Raw genomic sequence first — 21,507 nt, 5'->3', positions numbered from 1 at the left:
TAAAATAGCAAATAAAAAACCTGTCCTGCAATGCAAAGGAATGTGATAGTTACCGACTGCTCCCCTATAGTTGCAAAGAGTCCTTGAAATATTAACAGGGTTATCAGCATTCACTTATCTGTTACAGTAGTGCCTAGATAATTCAAAGGACTGAGCCAGAGCTCATAAATACATACACTTCCGCAATGCAAAATCCTTACTATCAGAGAATTTCTTACCTTTTTTAACCAAAATTTGTTAATTTAACTAACAAACCTAGAAAGGCAGCAATCTACAGGGAATGAAGAACTAAAATTATTCAGTTGTTTATTTTTGCATTCATTTATTACAATATTTTCTTGCGCTCTGTGTGTTTCCAAAACGTGTTTTTAAACGTGTTTACTGAATCTCCTGTGGTTTTGACGTTAGCACAATGCAGCTGCATTTTGCATCACAAAATCTGTGGTAGGTCCAAGCTGTGGAACTTCTAGGTGGCAGAACTTCATACAAATGAAAGCTGGGAGTTTTGTACCCCCAGAAGAGAGTGGTGAGTGCTGACACACTTGCCTATGTGAGTTAGGTGCTGAGTATTGTGCACAGAGCACCGGAACAAATTCTCCCCTTAGTTTGAGGCAATGTGGTCACCCAGGCCTAAGGGAGGGACAGCATAACCTTTTCATACGTTGCAAAGGACTTTCTAGAGACTTTCTGCCTTCCAGAAGGGACAAAACGCAAGCATGGGCAAACTTATGTAATCTCCTCCAAGAAGCAGCAGCAGAGAACCCACGAAGCCAAGGGCAGAGCCTAAGCCCACCTCATTACTGCCTCCTCTTTTACACCATCCCTGGTACCTGTCCAACCATGTGCTGAACTGTTCCAGCACAAGGTAATAAAAATCCTACTCAAAAAAACCCAACAAAAATTAATATTTTTCTTTAGGCTTTGGTTGCAAATGCACGGCAGCCCTAAGCTAATCCAAGGGCCACACTCCCTCTCCTCCTCTGCACTGGCGCTCATCTCATACTGCATTGAAATGTTTCTTCACACAAAGTCAGAACTTTTTTGTTTGCTTGTTTCTTATTGGTAGTTTGGCTTTTTATCAACTTTCATCCTCCCTTGCACTGCCTCTGATACTCATTTGATGGACTGAGCTGTTTTTTCATGCTAAGTCAGAAGTTTGTTTGGGGTTTTTTTTAATGGCAGGTTGGCTTTTTAGCAACTTGGTACATGGAAAGAGCCCAGCACAAGGTCACACAGGTGCTGGGAAGGGAAGGGCTGTAACAGCCAGAAGCAAGATTGGCTCAGATTTGCTGCAACTTGCAGCCTGTGACATTTGTGAATGACTTCCAGCCCCATTCATTTATCTGTTGAACCACACTGCCTTGTGGATTCTTTATCTTCTTTTGATACCAAATTTAGAAGATAGCAATGCTGTTACCAACACACAACAACTTACACAAGCTCAGGCAGTTCAAAGGGCTAATTGCTTTTACAATTTGTTAATATGTATGTTTAATCTCTGCAGCAAAAAGAGAACAGGAAATAATTTTCCCACCAACAAGTTCAATTTTCTATTCAAGGAAGCTTCTCAAGGAAGTGTGTTGTATATACATAATACTACTTATAAACTATCAAGCGTTCATTAATTTATCAAGCTTCATCTTAAACCCGGCTACACTTCTATGGATCCCTTCACAGAGAGGTTGTTCCAGAAATTTGCTTCCCTAAAGGTTTCAAACTGCCTTCTAACATCCCACCTAGATTTACTGAGAGTTGGTTCACTTACAGATTTTTTCCTTTAAACTGCCCTACTCTTAACTTTGTTTTCCATAAGTACTTCAGAGAGGTAGGTAGCAATCATAGTCCTCTTTGGTTTTCATTTTGCAATACGAAAGATGCAATCTTCTACCATAAATGATACCTTCAGTGAAACAAATTCTCTGTTCCCCAACTTGTCCTCTTTACAATATAAATTAACTTTTCTTCACTAGGAACTATCAGAATAGTACAGAGACGAGATATTCGCAGTGCCTTGTACAACAGCATGTAAGGCCTCCCTTTCTTTAATAAACCCATCCCGCTTAACAAACCCCTGCGGTGGAAGCCCCCTGCGCCAGCGCATTTTTCAGCTGGTCTGTTGCTTCCATCTTTCTGAACCAACTCAAACACATAGACAGTGGTTGGACAAGAAAAGTAAGTCACCCAAATAGTGTGATTTCAGAAAATGGAATAATTTTCCACCCCAGTATTTGATAAGCACTTTAAATACTATGTAAGTAGGTCAAGGGCCTGTCTCCAAAGAGAGGGCAGCGTGGTGCTGGCACATCACACCCAGGTAACAATATATTGCTTTCCTCAGGGAAGCAGCAGCCTTGCCTCTAAACAAGCAGCAACACACGATCCAACCGAAGGAAATGAAAGAGGTGCTGAAACGCCGTCACACGGAGGCTAACCTGTTCCAAGAGATTTCATGACTCATAAATTATCGTAGAGAAAATTAAATGCTAAGAAATGCCTAAGAACAGAAATAGAAAAGAAATTAATTAAGATGTCTAATAAGGAACAGAAGCAGCGGCGGTTTCTTAGTGTGGGATTATTAACTATTGTGCCTTCCAGAAGTGATTAAATTACCCTGAAGCTCTAATGGATCAGCATCCCATTTGCTAGAGGACCAGCTCTCAGCTGCGAGCTCGAGCCCTCGCCCCAGGACGTGAGCATCTCCACAAGGTGCCCTATGCCTGTCGGCATCTCCCACCGCACCACGAGGATGGAGAGGGTGTTCAACAGCAAAAAACACATCCCTAGGATGGACCACCAGCAAATTAGCCACGGACTGCCAGAAGTGGGAAGCAGAGAGGGATGACACTGGTCACAAAACTAGTCAGAGCCCTGCTTTTAATAATCACCATATCGTAAAAGGGAAAACTACTGCAAAAAGGAAAAAGCACTGGAAATGCAAATGCAGACGCGTGGCTGTAAAATCATCAGGCTGAGCTCTCTGCTAAGCACACGGAGGGATTCAGTGACCCTGAGGGAGCCTTACCTGCTGAATGAGCCAAGAATACGCCTTGCTGGGTATTAGGCAATGTCGTGTAATATGACTACAGCAGTACGCACAAAGGCTCTACAGTGCAACGAACAACACTGCGAATTTCACAACTGCTGAAATCTCAGACTGATTTCTTTAAAATTCAGTTTCAGCACAGGAATAAAATTTAATTAGTCTTTTCTTATCATTAGTCATTTATATAAGTTCATTTATATACCGGAAAACGCACAATATCCCAACTTTATGCAGCACTAAGCCAGTAAAATGCCACCCTATATGATCACAGGATGTGTAGAGTGTGAGTAAAGTTGTTAACCCCATGAGATGCTTTCCAGTCTGAGAAAGCTTTCAAATTGGCCATCAAAGTTGTCACTTTTGCTTTAGAAAGAAAAGAGCGATGGGATCTTTTGACAGTTAAAGTCTGATCAAGGAGACAGAGAGCAAAAACCCAGGAATTCACTGACACCACCTCAGAGCAGGGAAAACAGCCTCTCCTGGAGGACTTTCCCCCAGGAAAAAAAAGGCATGGATACTCAACTGCCACTAGTGGCATGCAGAATTTTATCTGATCATCTCAACACCTCAGCTTCAGCGCAGTCTGATGCATGTTGGCTGAGCCAAGGAGTGAATCAGTCCTCTCAGCTTAAGAAATCCTCAACCACTTGGCAACGGATGTATTTTAAAAGCAGATCGCACAAAAGTTCGTGAAACTCATTCATACAAAACAAACAAGTTCACTGCATAGAATAGAAAAAATGTCCTTGTCTCTCAGTTCTCACCTGAGTTTATTGCCATTAATCGGTCATGTCCATCTACGCCATTGGTAGTAAATAGGAATTTCTTAGTTTAAAGCCTCTTAAAGCTGAGTAAAGTCCCAGACACCCCTATTAGCTGAGCCATAAGGGAGCAGAGGCACAAAGGAATCAGCCAGTAAAGGCAACTGCAACTTGTCACAAGGGACAGGAAAAAAATATAGTCACCGTCTATCCCCAAACTGGGCCAAATTCCCAGTTCATGGGTACAGGTGTTGCTCCCACGGGCTGCAAAGACGGCAAGCACCAACATTCAGTATGCAGCGTGCCCCGCGACCTGGGGCTGGCCACAGATGTCCCACAACTGCCTGTGCCGGGCAGCAAAACCTCTGTGGGACTGTCACCACCTCATGCCGTGGCCCCTGAGACCCTGTGCAAGGAGAGGGGCAAAGGATCGTGGCTGCAAAACCTCTCGAAGCTGCACCCAGCAGCCAGCACCACTGAGGTCCCAACCCCAAAACAGCCACTGGGACTGCAAGGGCCGCATGGGTGATGTGATGGCTGTCACCAGTTCACCAGCAGCATCTCACAGGGCATCCCTGGAAGGGATGGACCCTGCCCCTTGCCTTGGGCCAACGCACCCACCTAATAGCAAGTAAGAGCACTGTGGTCAGAAGAGGGTGAGGGGTGGATGAGAAACCTGCCCTGCCTCCCCAAGGGCAAGAGGGAAGGCAGTGAGAAAGGATGCTGCCACACCATCGGCAAGCACTGTGCCTGGTGGGCAACCACCAGCCGTCTCCCAGCGTCTGCCGGACACACCATCAGCCGGGCCCGGGGCAGTCCCCAGTGCCGCCGTCCGTATCTGGCTATCTCACAGGGCAGTCGTTCAGTCGATGTCTGGTGGTTATCCTAATTATTTACAGCAGGTATTACAAAAGCAGCCCCCGCGAGCTCTCTGCTGCGCACGGCCCTGTACAAACTTGCAGCAGGCAAACTCCACAAATGTGGCACCTCGCTGCAAAACAGCACACAGCAAACAGATCCAATGAATGCAAAAGGAGAGGGGAGAAGAAGATAAGCAAGAAGGAAAGAGGAACACCAGCATGTTTTGTGTAACAAGCTTTCAGCATCCACCAGGTCCTAAAACGTACCCAGGGTTCCCACTTTGCATAACCAGTGCAAACAACCACCGCCTGCTGTCAGCAGCTTGGTCAACAAACCCAAGTGACACATTGCCAAACTCAATGCAGAATAACATCGGGTAGCTCAGTAAGCAGGACCTAAAAGTTAACCTGTCTTACCTAACATTCAAAAAAACTCACAGAAATTTGCCCACATCACTTTAGCTCGTAATGAATCCTTCTGCAAACAGCCTGCAGAACCAACCAGAAGGCACCAGCAGGTTTCGTGATCTTGAGAAACTTAAGTTAAGACGGGATTTAAACTAGCAGGCAATTATCTGCCAGATGGAGAGCTCATCATGCAGAGCACACATTGCTAAATTACACTGTGTCAGTAAAAGGAGGCCAGCGTCAGAAATACACCCCGTGAGAAGGGAAACAGAGTCAACCGATGGGATAGTTCAACCCAGTCATTGCTGCCAAGAGACCTTTACTGTATGTGTCAGGACAATGTCGGCTAGCTGTAGCGTCAGCAAGCACATTGCGGGAAAAGCCACAGGATCCAAGCGACGAGCGGCAACATGTTGATAATTACTAGCAAGTCTATCATCATAGCAAACTGCAGTGAGAAAGAGGATTAAACAGTAGGCGAAGATGGGTTGAACTCTGGATATTTAGCAGCGTAATTTAAGTTTGAGCCCGTAAATCCTTCCATAACTGACCCTTTAGCCCATCTGGGAGCCACTCCATGTAAAAGCAAAATACATTTACAAACAGTTAAAGTCAGAAGACAAACAAATCAGCTCTGATCAATAGGAAAGTACTCCCTGGAAAGCCCCGGGTTTCTTGTTTATCTTACCTTTGAGTTCCCAGGTGGGAAGAGTTGAGTCCCTGGCTACAGCCAGAACTGACGTAGTCCTGACATGGCCTGAACGGTTGATGATCCAGCTTTTATTATGGCCTAAACAAAATCCAGCAGCTAAGGGTCAAAGCCAGACTGCCCACACCGCTGCTCGACTGAAGCGGAGGTGCCCACATACACGAACGTGAGCCAGAAAGCCTCCTCTCCGGCGCCCTGCAAGTGTGAGCATGACGCTGCAGCTTATGGCACTTACCAAAGAGATGGGAAATGTGAGTCCCACAACAGCTTCTGTACCTTATTCGTCTCCTCTTTAATGCATAGCACAGTACGAGCTTTGAGATCAAGGGCTGGAGCCCAGCCCATCTCTGCCCTCGCTAAGTGTCCTGATGGCTATGCTGAGTGATGTGCCCAAGCTGTAGCGGGATGGTATTTCAAGTACTCCCACTTTATAGGACACTTAACTGCCTAAAACAGGATACCGCTGCAGGGAACAGGCACCTAGAAGTGAGGTGCTGTGGCATTTGATGGTTAGATATAAGTCCTCTACTGGACCTAAGCTGTGAAAAGTGCCAAATGCTTCTTCCTAGCCACGCTGAGCTGTGCCTGCACTGTCTGGAGGCTGGCAATCACGCACTGCTAAGCAATGCACTAGTGTGGGTCAGCTTTTACATGATTTAAACTAAATTCAGACAGCTAAATAAATAAAATAAAAATCACAGCTTGGATGTTAAAGGGTCTCCTTTAGAAACAGACCCAGCACGAACATCACTGCAAGCACACAAGTAAATGAGGGGCTGTGCTGGTTCCTGGAAAGTCCAAAAGTGCTATGACAGGATTTCAATCCAATAAACTCAATGACTTGCTACCATCAGTTTTGAATAGGGTCAAGGAGTCTGATTTGGAGCTAGTGAAAGGAAAGAGCAAACCCAACCGATCTAGCAGCTCTTCGTAGCCATGATGCGTGCTCCGGCGGCATGGCAGCTCCAGAGAATCGCCTTGAGTACATTCACTTCCAAACCTAACAGCCCCTTGGGATTTAACAGCAAAGACAGACTGCTAGGTGCTGGCCATCACGTCTGTGAAACTCAAATCTGATAATATAGTCCCTGCTTTGCCCCTTTTGGTGGGGTCCAGATGCCTTTGCTCCTCCCTGAAACTGGATCTAGCCCACAGACTCCACAGCAGGCAGGAGATGCCGTGTTGACAATGGTTGTTAACGATGGCCTCTCCTTCTCCCTCCTTCAAAAAGTGCTGAAATATTTTGACCAGATGCGCCATTTCCAAAAGTGCTGGAGACCTGACAGAATGTAACATCTATCACTCGTTCGGCAATGGTGTTGAAAACAGATTACTTTCCTTTGTATTTGATAAGCGTAACATGTCTATGTTTATTATGTGGTCCCCTGAGGATTTATTACAGGTTTACCATTTCATTTATTTGCTTTTTTTGTGCTTGGCAAGTGTAAACACTGGAATAAATACGAAGGTGGTTACAGCTTAGCAGCATTAATGACTTGTTGAAACAAAGTCCGAAAGTTTTCCTTTCTCTCCAGCAAATCCTACTTTTCTGTCCAACTACTCTTTTTTCAAGTGTGAAGATCATCTTTCTGAAGTATTTTAAAATTTTATTTCTTTGTTGAATGCCAAATCCCCATAAAAGCATACTTTCCCCCTTCATTCACTCAAACTCCTGACAATATTTAAAGTCTCTCCTAACATTATTCATGGCAAAACATTTTCCTGTTTGCAAATTATAGCCTCCCCCACCCTTTCCATCTAGTCTGCTAAGCCTGTTACTACAGGTAGCTTGCTGTAACAGAAATAAGTACAATCATTGCTACAAAAGAAAACAAACCCTTCCGTCCTGGCACACACATTCAGGGTGGGTTCATCCCACTGAACTTTAGCCACCTAACAACAAGGCAATTAACCCAAGTCAGTCACTTATGTTCCCCCTTTAATCAGTGGGGTGAGATGAGCATCTCCAGCCAGCAGCCCTCCTACCTATCAACCAATCATGGCTGCAACCTACATGACCACCTTTGAAGAGATACCTGATTTCTTGGGTAGATCATGGTAGGTGATACAAATCTGACCATAAGAGCCAAGCTGTACCTTCAGTAATGCTGTTTTAATCCAACAAAATCAATGCATTGCAATGAAATCTCAACCAAAGTGTATGCGCCCGGGTCTTACAAAAAAAGGTGTTAGGCAAATCTCACCAAACAAACAAGAGATCGCTCAATGGCAGATTTCAAAATTTTCCATGAAGATTACATCCTGCCCCTTTTGGAAACTTGTGTTACATCTATAGATAGTTCAGTGTTTTTCAACAGTGGAAAAAGAGCTGCACTGGGGGGAAAAATAATAAAACTGTCACTTCTCACAGAAACAAAGTGGCAAAACTGAATTTAATCGGGTCTCAGATGTTCTTTCTTTCAAGTGGACAACCGCTGTGAACAAGGCTTTGAAGAACCGAGCCCATCGTCAACTTGTTCTACACTCTGATTTATGCAATCTTTTTGCCAAATAGTCTTAAAAAAAGGAGCAGACAACAAAAAACCCTATCATTCATAAAAGACAGCACTGCCATACTTGTTTCTTAAACGGCAAAGTAGATGTCAGAGTAGTTGGAGTACTATTTTACCTAAAAACATCATCATTCCCACAGAAACCACGATAGAAAAACCGTAGCATGGAAGATTGCCAAAAAGGGTCATTAGATCTGACCTGAATATCTTCAGCTCTTCTAACCCTCCTACATTTCCTAAAGACTCTCCATAGATATTTTTGGAAATACAAGTTAATATGCCAAAGGAAGCTAAGAGACAGTTGCCCAAATCCTGTAAATTAGGCAATACTGAGGTAAGCAGGTAAGTTGTATTGTTATCTCAAGCACTCAACGTAGCGAGTCTGTCCCCACCAACTGGCTCTCAAAATCCTGAGGGCTTATAGAAGAGAGGGAGAAGGGATGGAGAGTGTAGATCTTGTGTCTGACATTTGATCCTCCCCTTACTCATCGTCCATGCATGAGTGTTACAGCTATAGTTGCCTATGCTGCTAAATATTGAAAAGGCATTTGTAGCACGTAGGTTTAGAAGAGGTTTCTGCTTCACGTTTGCTTGTTTCCTGCCCAGAAAGTAATTCTGCTCCCAATTTCTGGAGTGGTCACATTCCCAGAGTCTTTGTATCAGTCTCACCTGACCCACAAGGGAATCGAAGGGCCCAGTGAAATCGCACGCCAAACCCATGCTACAGTGCAGTCATTGCTGTCTGTACCCAAAATAACCAGATGAAAGTGAGCTTAGCTATGCCAACGTATGCAGCAAATAGACACACATCTGGCTGAACTGTAAACACCATCATAGGTGTTGTGTGCTATCACAAGCCCCTGAACCCATGAACCCTGAGCACCCAGCCAGCCAAAACGCTGGAGACAACCCGTCAGCTGCAGGGATGTCTGGCAGACCTGCAGCACACCCCGAGGAGGAGGCAGGAGACCACGGATGAGTCTCCCCAACCCTTCCTTGAAGATGCTGGAAGACACCAGGGCCGCACTTTGACCAGACTGGTCAAAATGTGGGGACACCTGGGTTCCCATCCAAGCACCTGCTAAGGGTCTCACCACCAAGGGTCCTACCAGAAGCGTGGTGAGCACGCTACCTACCTTCACCTAACGTCATACTTTAAAACCCAGCATTACATTCCTCAGTCACGGGATGTCTGAGAAAATCCGTTCAGCTCAAAGATGGGAGTCAACAATGAAAGAGAGTTTCAAGACATTAAGTATACACACTGAAGGAAAACGGACCATTCAATGAGCAATTGTAAAATTATATGCTTTATCAGCAGCCAGCCACTTCCTCAGGTAGCGCTTGGGATGTTGGAGATAATGAAGTATAATTCTGCTTCACATCACCTACTTTCCCCACCACTACGTCTACTGCAGGTTTACTATCATCCTAACATCCAAACCTAGAAAACTGTTCCTGTATTCTAAGCAAAGGGGTCTTTTGCCATTACCTTTGACAACAATTCAATGTTTATTCTGTATTTGGCAGTTTGCAGCAGGCTCCACAACCCCAGCCTAAACCAATTCTGAACTGCAAGGAAATGTGTGACCAGAACAATGGAACAAAAGAGGATTCCTCCCAGCCCGCAAGTGCAAGTCAGAAGTAAGAGCACTTCAGTGACCTCTAAGAGGGAAGCAAATCACAACAAGGGACTACACCAAGGAAACCAAATTAATACAGCCTGAAGCTTAAAAAGTAATAAAAAAAAATAAAACAATTACTAATCCAATTAAAAAATGGTTATTACAACTATCTCCCCATTTGCAAATAATTTGAAAATCGGGGAAAAAAGTTTTCCAGGTAATCCCACCATCATACTTCTCTAAATTTAATTTCTTTCCCTTGAGACTTGTTATCAAGTAAAGCCTAGCAGATCTTTCTCCTTCTCACATCTTCAGTCTCATTCTTCTTATACCTTCTCCTTCTTATCCTAAAGTCTCCCTCTTTCCCAAAAATCACTGAGAAAAGCATCAACATTTAGGCAATAAAAAAATAAAATAAAATCGGTACACTGAGCAAAGCGTGTACAAAACCAGTCAAAAACCCCTGCAGCCTCAATAAGCCATTTTTCATACCCTCTCAATCAAGGCAACCCAATAGCTTGGACAGAAATCTTAACAAGAAGATGCTGCAAATATAAACACGCCCTTGGGTTTTTAAACAGCATTGCTGAGTTTGGTTTTATGTAGGGCTTGATATACACTATTTTTCTCCAGGAACAGATTGTGACCTCTAGTATTTACGGTTCAAAGTTTCACTTTGTGTCATGAGGTTCAGAAATGCCATCTGCATATGCTTCAACCACCGAGACATACTAAGGTAGAAATATCTTGTTAAAAACTGTGTAACAAAAAAATGGGAATATACAGCCTGCACTGCACACAGACAGAAACAGGGAGAAACAAACTTTTTTAGTGATAGCTATGTTGCATAGTAGCATTTTCTGAAAGAAGTTGGCTAACAAAATAGCTTTTATCTGAGATAAAACATCTCGTTTACTTTTTAAAGTGTGCTGTGGTAAACATTTCTTTTTTTTATTACTAGGGATCACCATTTTAGCAAAGAAATTGCTTATTTACAGTAGCTTGAGCTGCAGGTAACTCCCTATTTTATTTATTTACATGCAGAAGATATCTTTTATCTCAGTAAAAAGTTACTTTGTCAGTCAGCCTTCCACTAAATATTTTCCTCTCATAGCCATAGATGTTTTCCTGTCTTTTGAAACAAAAATACACCCCTCCTATGAAATCCAGGCATGAAGTGGAAGGAAGCCCATAGGAAAGCAACAACGCAGCGACAGCTTTTTATCGGCTGGAACAGATCATACAGCTGAACAGGGAAAGTCACATTCCTGCAGGCTGGAGGGATGCCGTTTAACATGCATCTCACCTATAGAACAGATCAGAATACAGAACCTATATGGACGCAATAATGGATTTAGGTAGCCACAGCAGATCCAGGAGCTACCCTAACTTTAAAATGATGGTCACTACTCTTGATTTGCTATTTTAGGAAAATAAATGTAAATGTTCAAAACCACCGCTACTAACCATTATCAGTCATCCTTCACTTCAGCCCCACTTAACACACCAAGTAACGACTGGGGATGCAATCCCACAGCTCGGGGTATCACGCCATCTTTCTAAACGTGGTCCCTCATCGTTGCCTCCCTGGTCTCTGCAGCCTTTGAGCCACTGCCTTCTCTCCCCTCGCCTTAGTGCGGGATGCATGCGTGAAGTGCAAGCGCCCAAGGTCCCCAGGACGCCAGCATGCAAAAGCCCTGCAGCCACACAACAGGCTGACACACCTCCTCCCACCCGGAGGGAGGGAGGGAGAGAGGAGCCTCCACCCATCCGTTTCCATCATCTCCTAATTTTATAACCTACAGGGATCCCAACACAGCCGCCTGCAGGAATGTGTTTCCCTGGGAAGGGGGCCACCGAGAGCAGTTCAGGTGCTAATTGCCCCTCGCTGACCCTGAAAGCAAGTCCTCGCAGGCAGCCAGAAGCATCACTCCTAAAAGAACCAGTCACCCTGCGGATCTGCCCCCCAAAACTCACAAGGCCCCAGCAGCCCCATTCACCCCACTCCCCAAAGGCAGGGGCAGAAGGCCAGGGCACAACCCCGACGCTGCCGAGGCACCCGGCTCGCATCCCGAGCGGTCGCCCCGCACTCACCCCCACGCCCAAAGGTGCCCCTGTGCTTACAGAGATGCCTTTTCCCTTGAGTTTCTTTTTTCCCTTTAATCTCAAATCTTCTTCGCACACACAAATAACCCTTGCATCTCAGGCACAGCTGTGGCCTTACCTTTATCAGAAGGGCTAAACCAAAGTATTGCATCTTCTGTTACATTTGTATGGAGAAGGTACAGAGCTGGAGAGCTGGGATCATTAGCGTAATGACTTTTAAATTACAGTAATAATGAAGATCCTTTACCAAGACTTGAGTAAAAAATTCCAAAAGTTTATTGTAACACAAACGAGCTCTACCTTAATTTGTATTTGCTGATAGCCAATAACCTCACTGAATGCCACTGGAGATTAAAAGCCAAAGAAATGTAAAAGGCGATACTTGAGCTTGCATGCCCTTGAAAATGCTTGGGTATCTATCCCTCACTGCGTGAGGAGCACTACCTTCCCAAAATTGTGTATTGTATGTTGTATAATGATATTTGACATTTACCTGTACCACTCGAAAGCTGTAGCATCCAGTCAGGTTGGGTTTTGTCTGCACTGGTGAATTAGGCTGTGTTCCCAGAGGAGTTTGTGCTCACATCTATTGTATCCCATCGAGCTGTCGTTGATGATAAGTGGGACTGCTTGTGGCAGCACAGCCAAGCAGGTGCCAGCAGCGTTTGCAATGTGATACCCAGGCAAACTTGTGCAACATTTGTGCAAAGCTGAGGCTAGCACTAGCCTTCCCCCCCAGCACTGGTGGGGACTGCGGTATAATGTTTAACACGGGTGAATGCAATGTGACTCAAGCAACTTTTAACCCATTTTTTGGCCCAATAAATCCCAACTTAACGTTATCATGAACATCACTGTGGACAAAAAGTAATCGTTTTTAATGATCCTATCAATTTAAGCCATATATTTTTTAGTAACACTGAGAAATCACAGACTGATTGACTCTTGACCACCTGTTTCAGAAGCCCAGAGTAAAATCCTGCCCCCCCGGAAATCAAGGGCAGGATTTCAGCAGGGTCCAGATTTCACCCCAGTTGTTAAAACAACATAAACCTAACGACACAATGTGCAGGCATAGGAATATAAGGCCAAGCTCTGCCTTTCTGTAGGAAAGCCTTGAAGGTACAACGGAAAAAGGAGAACGTGTGTTTTTAAGGGACCCCTGGAGCACATCTGGATTAGTTTCACCCAAAAGGGGTCCGGTTTGTTCACTCAGACGGCTCTGCATGACAGGCGCGGGCAGAGGGGCACCCAGAGAGATTCACTTCAAAAGAGATTGACTTCAAAAGCTCCCTCCCGATCCAAAGCAAAATGCTAATATCCACACCACCCACATTCCTCCCTCCTCCGCTTGGGTCGGTTCCTGACCAGCTGCGGGGGCACAGCCGAGCAGGTACCGCGGCACCAGGGCAAAGGCAGAGCCACGCACACGCCGAGCCTGCCCAGGGCTGCCCACCCTCCCACGGAGCTTCTGACGATGTTTACGCTGTTAGAGTAAGTTTTAAATGCCGAGCGTGCTGTTGTCAGGTTTTACTAAGCCGATTCGCTCTGTTCGCTTGGTTTTCATGATTCTTAAATTTTGTTTATATGCAGAAGGCCAAAATTACCGTGCTTATTTGAGTAATCCCCAAGTCAAATGAAAGAATGCTGGTTTTAGCCAAGTATCAAAATCTCAAAGTAATTCAACTGAGTAGCGCGGCTCCTCACTAGCCTCGCACACACTCACATGCCTCCGCAGCACAACACATCGCTAGGTGGAAATAAGATTTTTATAGCAGCAGTATTACTTCCGACTCGTATATAGATCAAATTCCCCAAGTTCATAAAGAGCTCCAATCCTTCCCTGACCTGAAGAGCAGCTGTGAGTAGGGCAGGACTTTGTGTTTGTCTGGCTTGAGAGGTTAATGGCTACTCCATAGACGCGTTTTTCAGTTAACTGGCAGGTCATTTTAGCAGATGATTTGCAGGTATTTTGCAACACTTAGAGATAACCCTTTGGAGTACTTCTGTCTGAGCTTCTTCTCTGTCTTTTTTTTAAAGACTGCATCAGATAAACCAGAGAAAGCAGGCAGGTGAGACTTTCCTTGACTAATCACAGGCTGCCAAACTCTGCCCTTTCAATTTCCAAACAGCGAACTTCTCCAAATTAACGTCAAATGGAGTTCAGTGCTTGTCAAAATTATTTTAAAATCCTACCCATAAAAAGCTTTAATCTTTCAAATATCTCAAGACATGCAGCAGACAGCCAGTTTTGATCAATATCACAGCAGAGTTTCAAAGTTCACACCTTCACCAAACATGAAAATGATGCTGGAATGATCAAGCTCCTGTTACTTAAGAAAACAGAGGTCTTCATTCCTACCTGAGATTTCATCCACTTAAACTGTGTAAATCATTAGCTTGAGAAAGGAAGAGTTCATGTCACCTATTTTTCTGTTCTGAACACACTCTTCATCTAGTCTAACGAAACAACTTTTCCAAGCTTTATGCTCCAGGATGAGTTCTTATCTTCTACTACCAGATAAAGAGCTACTGGTTCAGACAGTGACCACACAATCACCTGCACCTTAATCCAAATGTTTTTCTTTAAGGTCACAAGCCAACTGTCTGTTTTTTCTGCAAGTCCTCACAGGACATGGAAATGGCATTTATGAGCTACCTTACCACATCAGCTGCCCCCCAGCATTTTGGAAGAACCAAGAGTGGCTTGTCAGGTGATACATCGCAGTAAATTCAGTCAGCTCAGTTAATATCACTTTCATTTTCCTGAAGCAAAAAGGACCTCAAGCCTGCAAACACAAGGGAGAGCACAGCTCGCTCCCCCGAGGCCCTGCTGCACGCCATGACTACTTACAGTAAAACAAGCACTGCCAGGACTGATTTTTTTTTTTTAATACAACCATCCGAAAAGAAGCGTCTCCCAAAGTGTCATTTTACGTACCTGGTACTTTCAGCTATTTTTTTCTAAAAAGAATACAAATATTAGTTTTAGGTTGCAGAGAGAGGCAGCGAGGAATGTATCTGGTTCAACCTTTGAAAGTCAACAGAAGTATGGGATCAGGTCCACAGTAAACTTTATAGAGTGGCACCTGCAGAGGAAATTACTCATTGCATGATTGATGCCACAATTAGAGGCATAAAAAGTAATTCCATGATAAACACGCAACAGAGCAGAAAAAGAATAATATCCTAAGAACATGTATGTGCTCATATAAAAGTATATATTGGATGATATCAAACAGTCTTCACACACGCAGAGACACAAATTCTCTGAGGAAGTTAATGGTACAGTACCCCTCCCTGTTCCCTCCTCTCCCTCCCCGCAACAGTGCTGATTTGGGGGCTGCAGTTGGCCAGTATCTGCCCCTAGCGCTACTAAAGCAACTCCAGTGCAATTAGCGGCGTTACATAGCTATTACACAGCCATAACTCATTGCTTTCAGAGTTGCCGTTTCCCACAGGAACACACGCCAGCAATGCAAACCAGCACAGCTCCGCCAGCGTCACATCCACCCGGGCCACATCAGCGGAGAACTGGTCTCAGGATCTACCAGCAAAACCTCCCAGTATGCAGAAAGGAATAAACATGTTTTGTTGCTAAAAAAGCAGAAATACCAAATCTCAACTTTTTTTTTTTTAAGAGGGAAAAAAGAGGGAGAGGAGCCGGCATTACAGATACATGTGCATTCCCTACATCTTTGCAAGTTACATCATTTATTACCTTTATGCAACCACATCAGAAAAGCTTCAGCCAAGGTACCACCTAAACTGAGGGAGTATATACCCTTCCACACACACTCGTATTTATTTACCCTTGTGATCCATGTTTACTAAACAACTTCAACGCACCACTTCAATCCACAGCACACGGGCTTGATACATTTTTGTGGTTCCTCTCCAAAAATTTCACTGATAAATTGCTGCCTCAGGAAACCAAAAGCTGCGCACTAAACTGCAAGTGAGCTATTTCTGCCCGTGCCCCCGTGCTGGTCTGACAAGCAGAATTACGCGCTTTATGAACCTCGAATGCTTGCTTACCTGAGACCGACACTTTCATAAGGGCTTCCAGGGGTCTGTTGTTGTCCAGATCGCGACTGAGTTTGAGTTCCCCAGTGGCAGAGTCCAAAAGGAGCAAGTTTAATTCATTGCCTTGCACAAAGGTGTAGGCCAGGCTGTCAGACACATCGGGATCATGAGCTGGGATCTTGCCAATCACGCCGGAGGGGAAGCTGTTGGACTTGTTGGTCACGTAGTTATTGAAGAGGATCTGGAAGTCCTGCAGCACAGGCGGGTTATCATTCTGGTCCAGGAGGCGGATGTGCACTGTTGCCCGGCTCACAAGAGGGGCTGAAGTAGCCTGCACCACAATCACGTACTCCGTCCGGCTCTCGTAATCCAGGTCCATTAGGGCCGTGAGGTCTCCGTTGAGCAAGTCTAGTTGGAAGACCTCGGGGATGTTCCCCTCTACGATCTGGTACATGATCTGTGCATTGGTCCCCTCGTCGGGGTCAGCTGCACTGATCCGTGCCACAATAGAGCCCACGGGGCTGTTCTCCTCCACAAAGATGTCAAATTCATCCTTCTCAAAGACAGGGGGATTGTCATTGATGTCCAGCACAGTCACTTGGATATCCACAGAGGCTTTCAGCGGTGGGCTGCCCCTGTCCACAGCAAAGGCCCGCAGGCTGTAGACAGCCACGTTCTCGCGGTCCAGCTTGCGCAGTGTGCGTATCACTCCAGAAGTGGGTTCAATGTAGAAGTCTCCATCTCCATCGTCACCACCTTGGAACGTGTAGAGGAGACGGCCGTTGAGGCCTGAGTCACGGTCGGTGGCAGACAGCTGCAGGACGCTGGTGGAGAGCGGCACATCCTCGAAAACCGAGCCCTGGTAGCGGTCGCGCAGGAAGCGGGGCGCATTGTCATTGGCATCCAGGATGAGGATCTCGACGTAGGTAGTATCCGATTTCTGGGGGATGCCGTTGTCGTGGGCTGTAATGGCCAATGTATAGGAGGCCTGGTCCTCGTAGTCCAGCTCCATCAGGGTGGTGATGGTGCCTGTGTCAGGGTCGATGCGGAACTGGGGGATGTTGTCATCCAAGATGTAAGTGATTCTCGCGTTCTCCCCTGTGTCTTCATCTGTGGCACTGATGGTGACAATAGAGGTGCCGATGGGCTTGTCCTCACTGACGCTCACTGTGTAGTGGGAGCTCTGGAAGACCGGGCGGTGCGTGTTGGCATCCGTGACATTGATGAAGACCTGGACGGTGTCAAAGCGAGTGCCGTCAGAGGCAGTGACTGTGAGCACATACTGCCTTTCCTGCTTGTAATCCAGAGGCAAGGCGAGTGTGATCAGCCCCCCTCCGCTCTGGCTGGTGATGGCAAAACGGTTCCTGGTGTTGCCACTGGTGATCTGGTAAGTCACAACGCTGTTAACGTCCCTGTCCACTGCTGTCAGGGTCAGGACACTGCTGCCCACAGCCGCGTCCTCGTTCAGTCTGAGGTGATAGACCTTCTCCGTGAAGGTGGGGTTGTTGTCGTTCACGTCCAGGACAGTGATGGACACGCTGGCTGAGGAGGTCATGACCGGCACGCCATGGTCCCTGGCCTCCACCCCAAAGTGATAGTTCTCCACAGTCTCTCGATCCAGCTCTGCAGCTACCGTGATCCACCCTGTGCTGTTGTTGATCTGAAAAGGGAACCCAGAGTCACCTGCTACAGGGGCACCTCCGGTGGACGGTGCCATCTCTATGAGTTTGTACTCCAGGCGGGCGTTCTCCCCGGAGTCAGCATCCACGGCCTGGATGTGCAGCACCGAGTAGCCCAGAGGAACGTTCTCCAGCACCGTGGCCTGGAAGGGAGTGCTCACAAAGATGGGGGCATTGTCATTCACGTCCACGACCTGCACTGACACCATGCCACTGGAGTTGATCAAGGGAGGCCTGCCCCCATCCTGGGCTTTGATCCGGAGCGTGTACTCCCGAATAGTCTCATAATCCAGAGGGTTGATCAGGTCGATGGCGCCGGAGAAAGAGTGGATGTAGAACTGGCCTTTCAGGTTGCCGCTCACAATGCTGTAGTGCACCTGGGCATTGCTGCCCCGGTCCCGATCTGTGGCCTGCACCTGCAGTATCTGGCTGTTCACCGGGGCATCTTCTGGCACCTGGACCAGGTAGCGCTTCTCACTGAACTGAGGATAGTTGTCATTCTCATCCTCTACAGTGATGTGCACCATAGCCGTGGCGCTGCGTGGTCCTGGATCCTTGCCTTGGTCATTGGCTTCCACCACCAGGTGGTACTCGGAGACCTCCTCGCGGTCCACCGGGGCTCGGGTCCTCACAACCCCGGAGCGTGGGTCAATCTCAAAGACCCCGTCACCAGCTCCCGGCTCCAGCAGGCGGTAAAGCATGTTGGCGTTGGCCGGGGCATCGCCGTCGGTGGCGCGGATGGTCAGCACCTCGTAACCCACCTCCAGGTTCTCCCGGATGCTCTCCCGGTACTCGGGCTGCTCAAACACCGGCTCGTGGTCGTTGGTGTCGCTCACGGTCACCGTCAGATAGGTGGTGGCCGAGCGGCGGCGCGGGGAGCCGTGGTCGGAGGCGGTCACCTTCAGCACATGGGTGTCCTTCGTCTCCCGGTCAAGGCTGCGGGCGGTGACCACGCTGCCCGTCTCGGCGTCGATGGAGAAGTAGTCGTTGGAGCGCTCGTCGAAGAGCGCCTCCATGGAGTACGCCAGCCGGCCGGCTTCCCCCTCGTCGGGGTCCTGGGCCCGCAGCACGATGACCGCCGTGCCGGCCGGCTCGTTCTCGGGGATGGAGACCTGGTAGCTGGGCAGCTGGAACTGCGGGGGGCTGTTGAGGCTCCGCGCCCGCCGCGCTCCTCGCCGCCCGCCGCCCTCCTCCCCCGGCGGCGGGGCGCAGCCGGCGGCGGCTCCGCGGGGCTCGGCGGCCGCCCGCTGCCGGGCGCGCCGCGGGCAGGGCCCGCCGCCGCGGGGCCCGCGGGGCTCGGCGGGCGGAGCGCGGCGCAGCGCGGCCCCCGCCGCCCTCAGGCGCCCGGCGGGCGGCAGCGCCGGCGGCTCGGCGGCGGCGGCGCGGCGCCCCGCGGCCCCCGGGGGCAGGTGGAGGAGCGGGGCGGCGCGGGGCGGCCGCAGCTCCCCGCCGCCCGCCGGCGCCAGGGCGCAGAGCAGCGCGGCCCAGGGCAGGCAGGCGGCGGCGGACAGCCGCAGCATCTCCGGAGCTCAGCGGGCAGCGATGCCGGGCAGAGGGCTGCCGCACAATCCATCCACCCGCCGGGCTGCCCGCCCGCCCTCATCCATCAGCCGCCGGCTCGGCCCCCCCTGCCGCCCTCGCCGCCCCGGCGCCGCCGGCCCAGAGCCCCGCGCCCCGTCCCCGGGCAGCGGGCTGGAGAGCTCCAACTTTTCCACCTTAAACTTTGAAGTGAGTTCAAAATGGCTCCTCTCCTCCTCCTCCTCCTCCTCCCACTGCCGCTCCCGAGAGGGTGATTAGCATAAACCTGCTGCTCGTCTCCTTCACCAAAAAAAAAAAAAAAAAAAAAAAAAAAAGAAAATTAAATACCGAAGTCGTCCCCCCCCCTCCCCGCGGCGGGGCCGGCCCACGGGCAGCGCGGTCCCGCGTGGCTGAGCGACACGGCGGAGCCGCCCCGTCCCGTCCCGTTCCTGCTGCTCCGCTCGGTTCCGCGGCGGCGCTGAGCGGCGCAGGCTGCGCGGAGCGCGGCGGGCGCTGCCCGGGGCGGGGTTTCCTGCCGGCCCCGCCCGGCCCCTCCCGGGCGGCGGCGGCGGCGGCGGCAGCGGGGGCCGGGCCGGGTCCGGCCCCGCGGGGCTCCCGCCTCGCCGCCCGGCGCCTCTCGGCGGCCGGCCCCGGCCCCGCGCCGCGGCAGCCGGGCGAGCTGCCCGCCCCGGCTGGGGGGGCTGCGCTGGGTGGAGGCTGCGCGGGCGGCCGGCGGGACAGGTAGCGCTGCTGCAGCCCCGCCACCCCCGCCAGAAACGGCGCTCCGAGGGGCGGAGGTGCCGCGGGAAGGCGCTGCGCTGCGGCTCGCAGCCGCTTCCCCGCGTAGCAGCACCTGTCGTCTCGGATCCGTCGTCCAGAACAAAGTTAAACGGAATTGTATTTTTTTTTTTTGTCTTTTAAATTCTCCCTATGGAGAAAAAAAAAAAAAAAGGTAAAATTACTTTTCAGGGCAAAATCAGCATCATCTGCCTGACTTAGGGACTGCCGCGTACCCCGGCGGTAGGTTTTGCTGACACGCTCACGCTTTGCTCTGAACTATGCAAAACAGCCGGTAGGACCTGGCGCCTTGAATTAAAGATTTCTTTGGGGCAACTGCAAATAATTATATACAAGATGCAAACTTAGGTAGTTTGTGGGAAGAAGCAAAACCAAACCCCGCATGTAAATGTTGCACTGGTGATTAGAATGTCAATTCTATGAATTTATGCTAAACACTTCGTATCGTTTTACTTCTTTCTTTGTAAGGGATGCGCTGGAGCGGTGCGCCCGGGCTGAGCCTTCATCCCTGCGGCTGCAGTGTCCTCTTGCGGGTGCGGCGAGAAGGGCGCAGGCGGCGCCCCCCGCGCTGCCGGCCCCGCAGCCTGCGGGTGCGAGGGGCGCGGGCGCAGCCTGCCTGGGAAAGAAGGTCTGTTGTACCTACCTTTGGTGCTCATCGTACCATCGGTGGCAAATACCGATGCTAATCTGCGGAGATCTTGCGTACGAGAGCTTTAGGTACGAAGAAGACCAGGGGGTGGCGAGCGATAAGCCGCCAAAGGTTGCCGACTGGGATTTTGCAAAACGCTGTGCCTTGTAGGAGCTGGAAGGCAACTTTCAGAGCAATCTGTTACTCTCAGTTCAGGCTCTTCAGCACTTACAAGAAGACTGTGAAAAAAACAGGTTCTTTCAGCTGCTTTCATCCCCGGAACTGCATTATTGCAAAGGGGGAAAAAAAAACAACCCACCTGGATTATTGCCAATATGTCTGTCGGGGGAAAAAAAAGCTTTATAAATTGCAGTTTTGGAAGATGTTTAGCTGATTCAGCTTTACTCAATTAGACTTCTTTTTTTAAATGGAATTTTACATGCTTAGTTGGCTTTTCAGATCATCCGATGAAAATGATAGTTCGTGAAAAGGAAGAGGAAAGAAATAGCTTTAAAAAAAATTAAACATAACCTCCCCTTTATCAAGTTTGAGTGGATGTAGTGATCTGTTTTATACTCCAGAAATCAAGCAACTCACTCTGTAACTGGTTTAAATCATATCAATATTAACTTGGGATCTGCATAAGAAAACCTTAGTTTAAGTCCATACTTTTCTTACTTCTCTCTACATTTTCTTGGTGCGATGCTTAATGCCCACGTTTTGAAAAATAAGCTTTTGTTACAAAATAATCCTTTTCTGTGTTTTTTTCAAAGTGAGATCCAATTACATGTTTCCAGAGTTTTTATTAGATAAAATAGATCCACAAGAAAAGA

The 21,507-nt window shown here is 48.2% G+C and overlaps 1 protein-coding gene across 1 annotated transcript in view; it reads right to left on the bottom strand.

Annotated features, from left to right (window-relative positions):
* The window catches only part of CELSR1 (cadherin EGF LAG seven-pass G-type receptor 1), a 174,616-nt gene extending 155,855 nt beyond the window's left edge, over positions 1 to 18,761 (bottom strand). The window contains exon 1 of the mRNA XM_050899730.1: positions 16,064 to 18,761. Coding sequence (XP_050755687.1) covers positions 16,064 to 18,746 — 2,683 coding nt within the window. The 5' untranslated portion in view covers positions 18,747 to 18,761. The remainder of the gene's footprint in view (positions 1 to 16,063) is intronic.
* Positions 18,762 to 21,507: the final 2,746 nt, after the last annotated feature.

This window comes from Gymnogyps californianus, chromosome 1 (assembly GCF_018139145.2).
Source record: "Gymnogyps californianus isolate 813 chromosome 1, ASM1813914v2, whole genome shotgun sequence".
Classification (NCBI taxonomy): Eukaryota; Metazoa; Chordata; class Aves; order Accipitriformes; family Cathartidae; genus Gymnogyps; species Gymnogyps californianus.
Note: the sequence above shows the minus strand (reverse complement) of the source record. Positions and strands in the feature narration are given on the sequence as shown.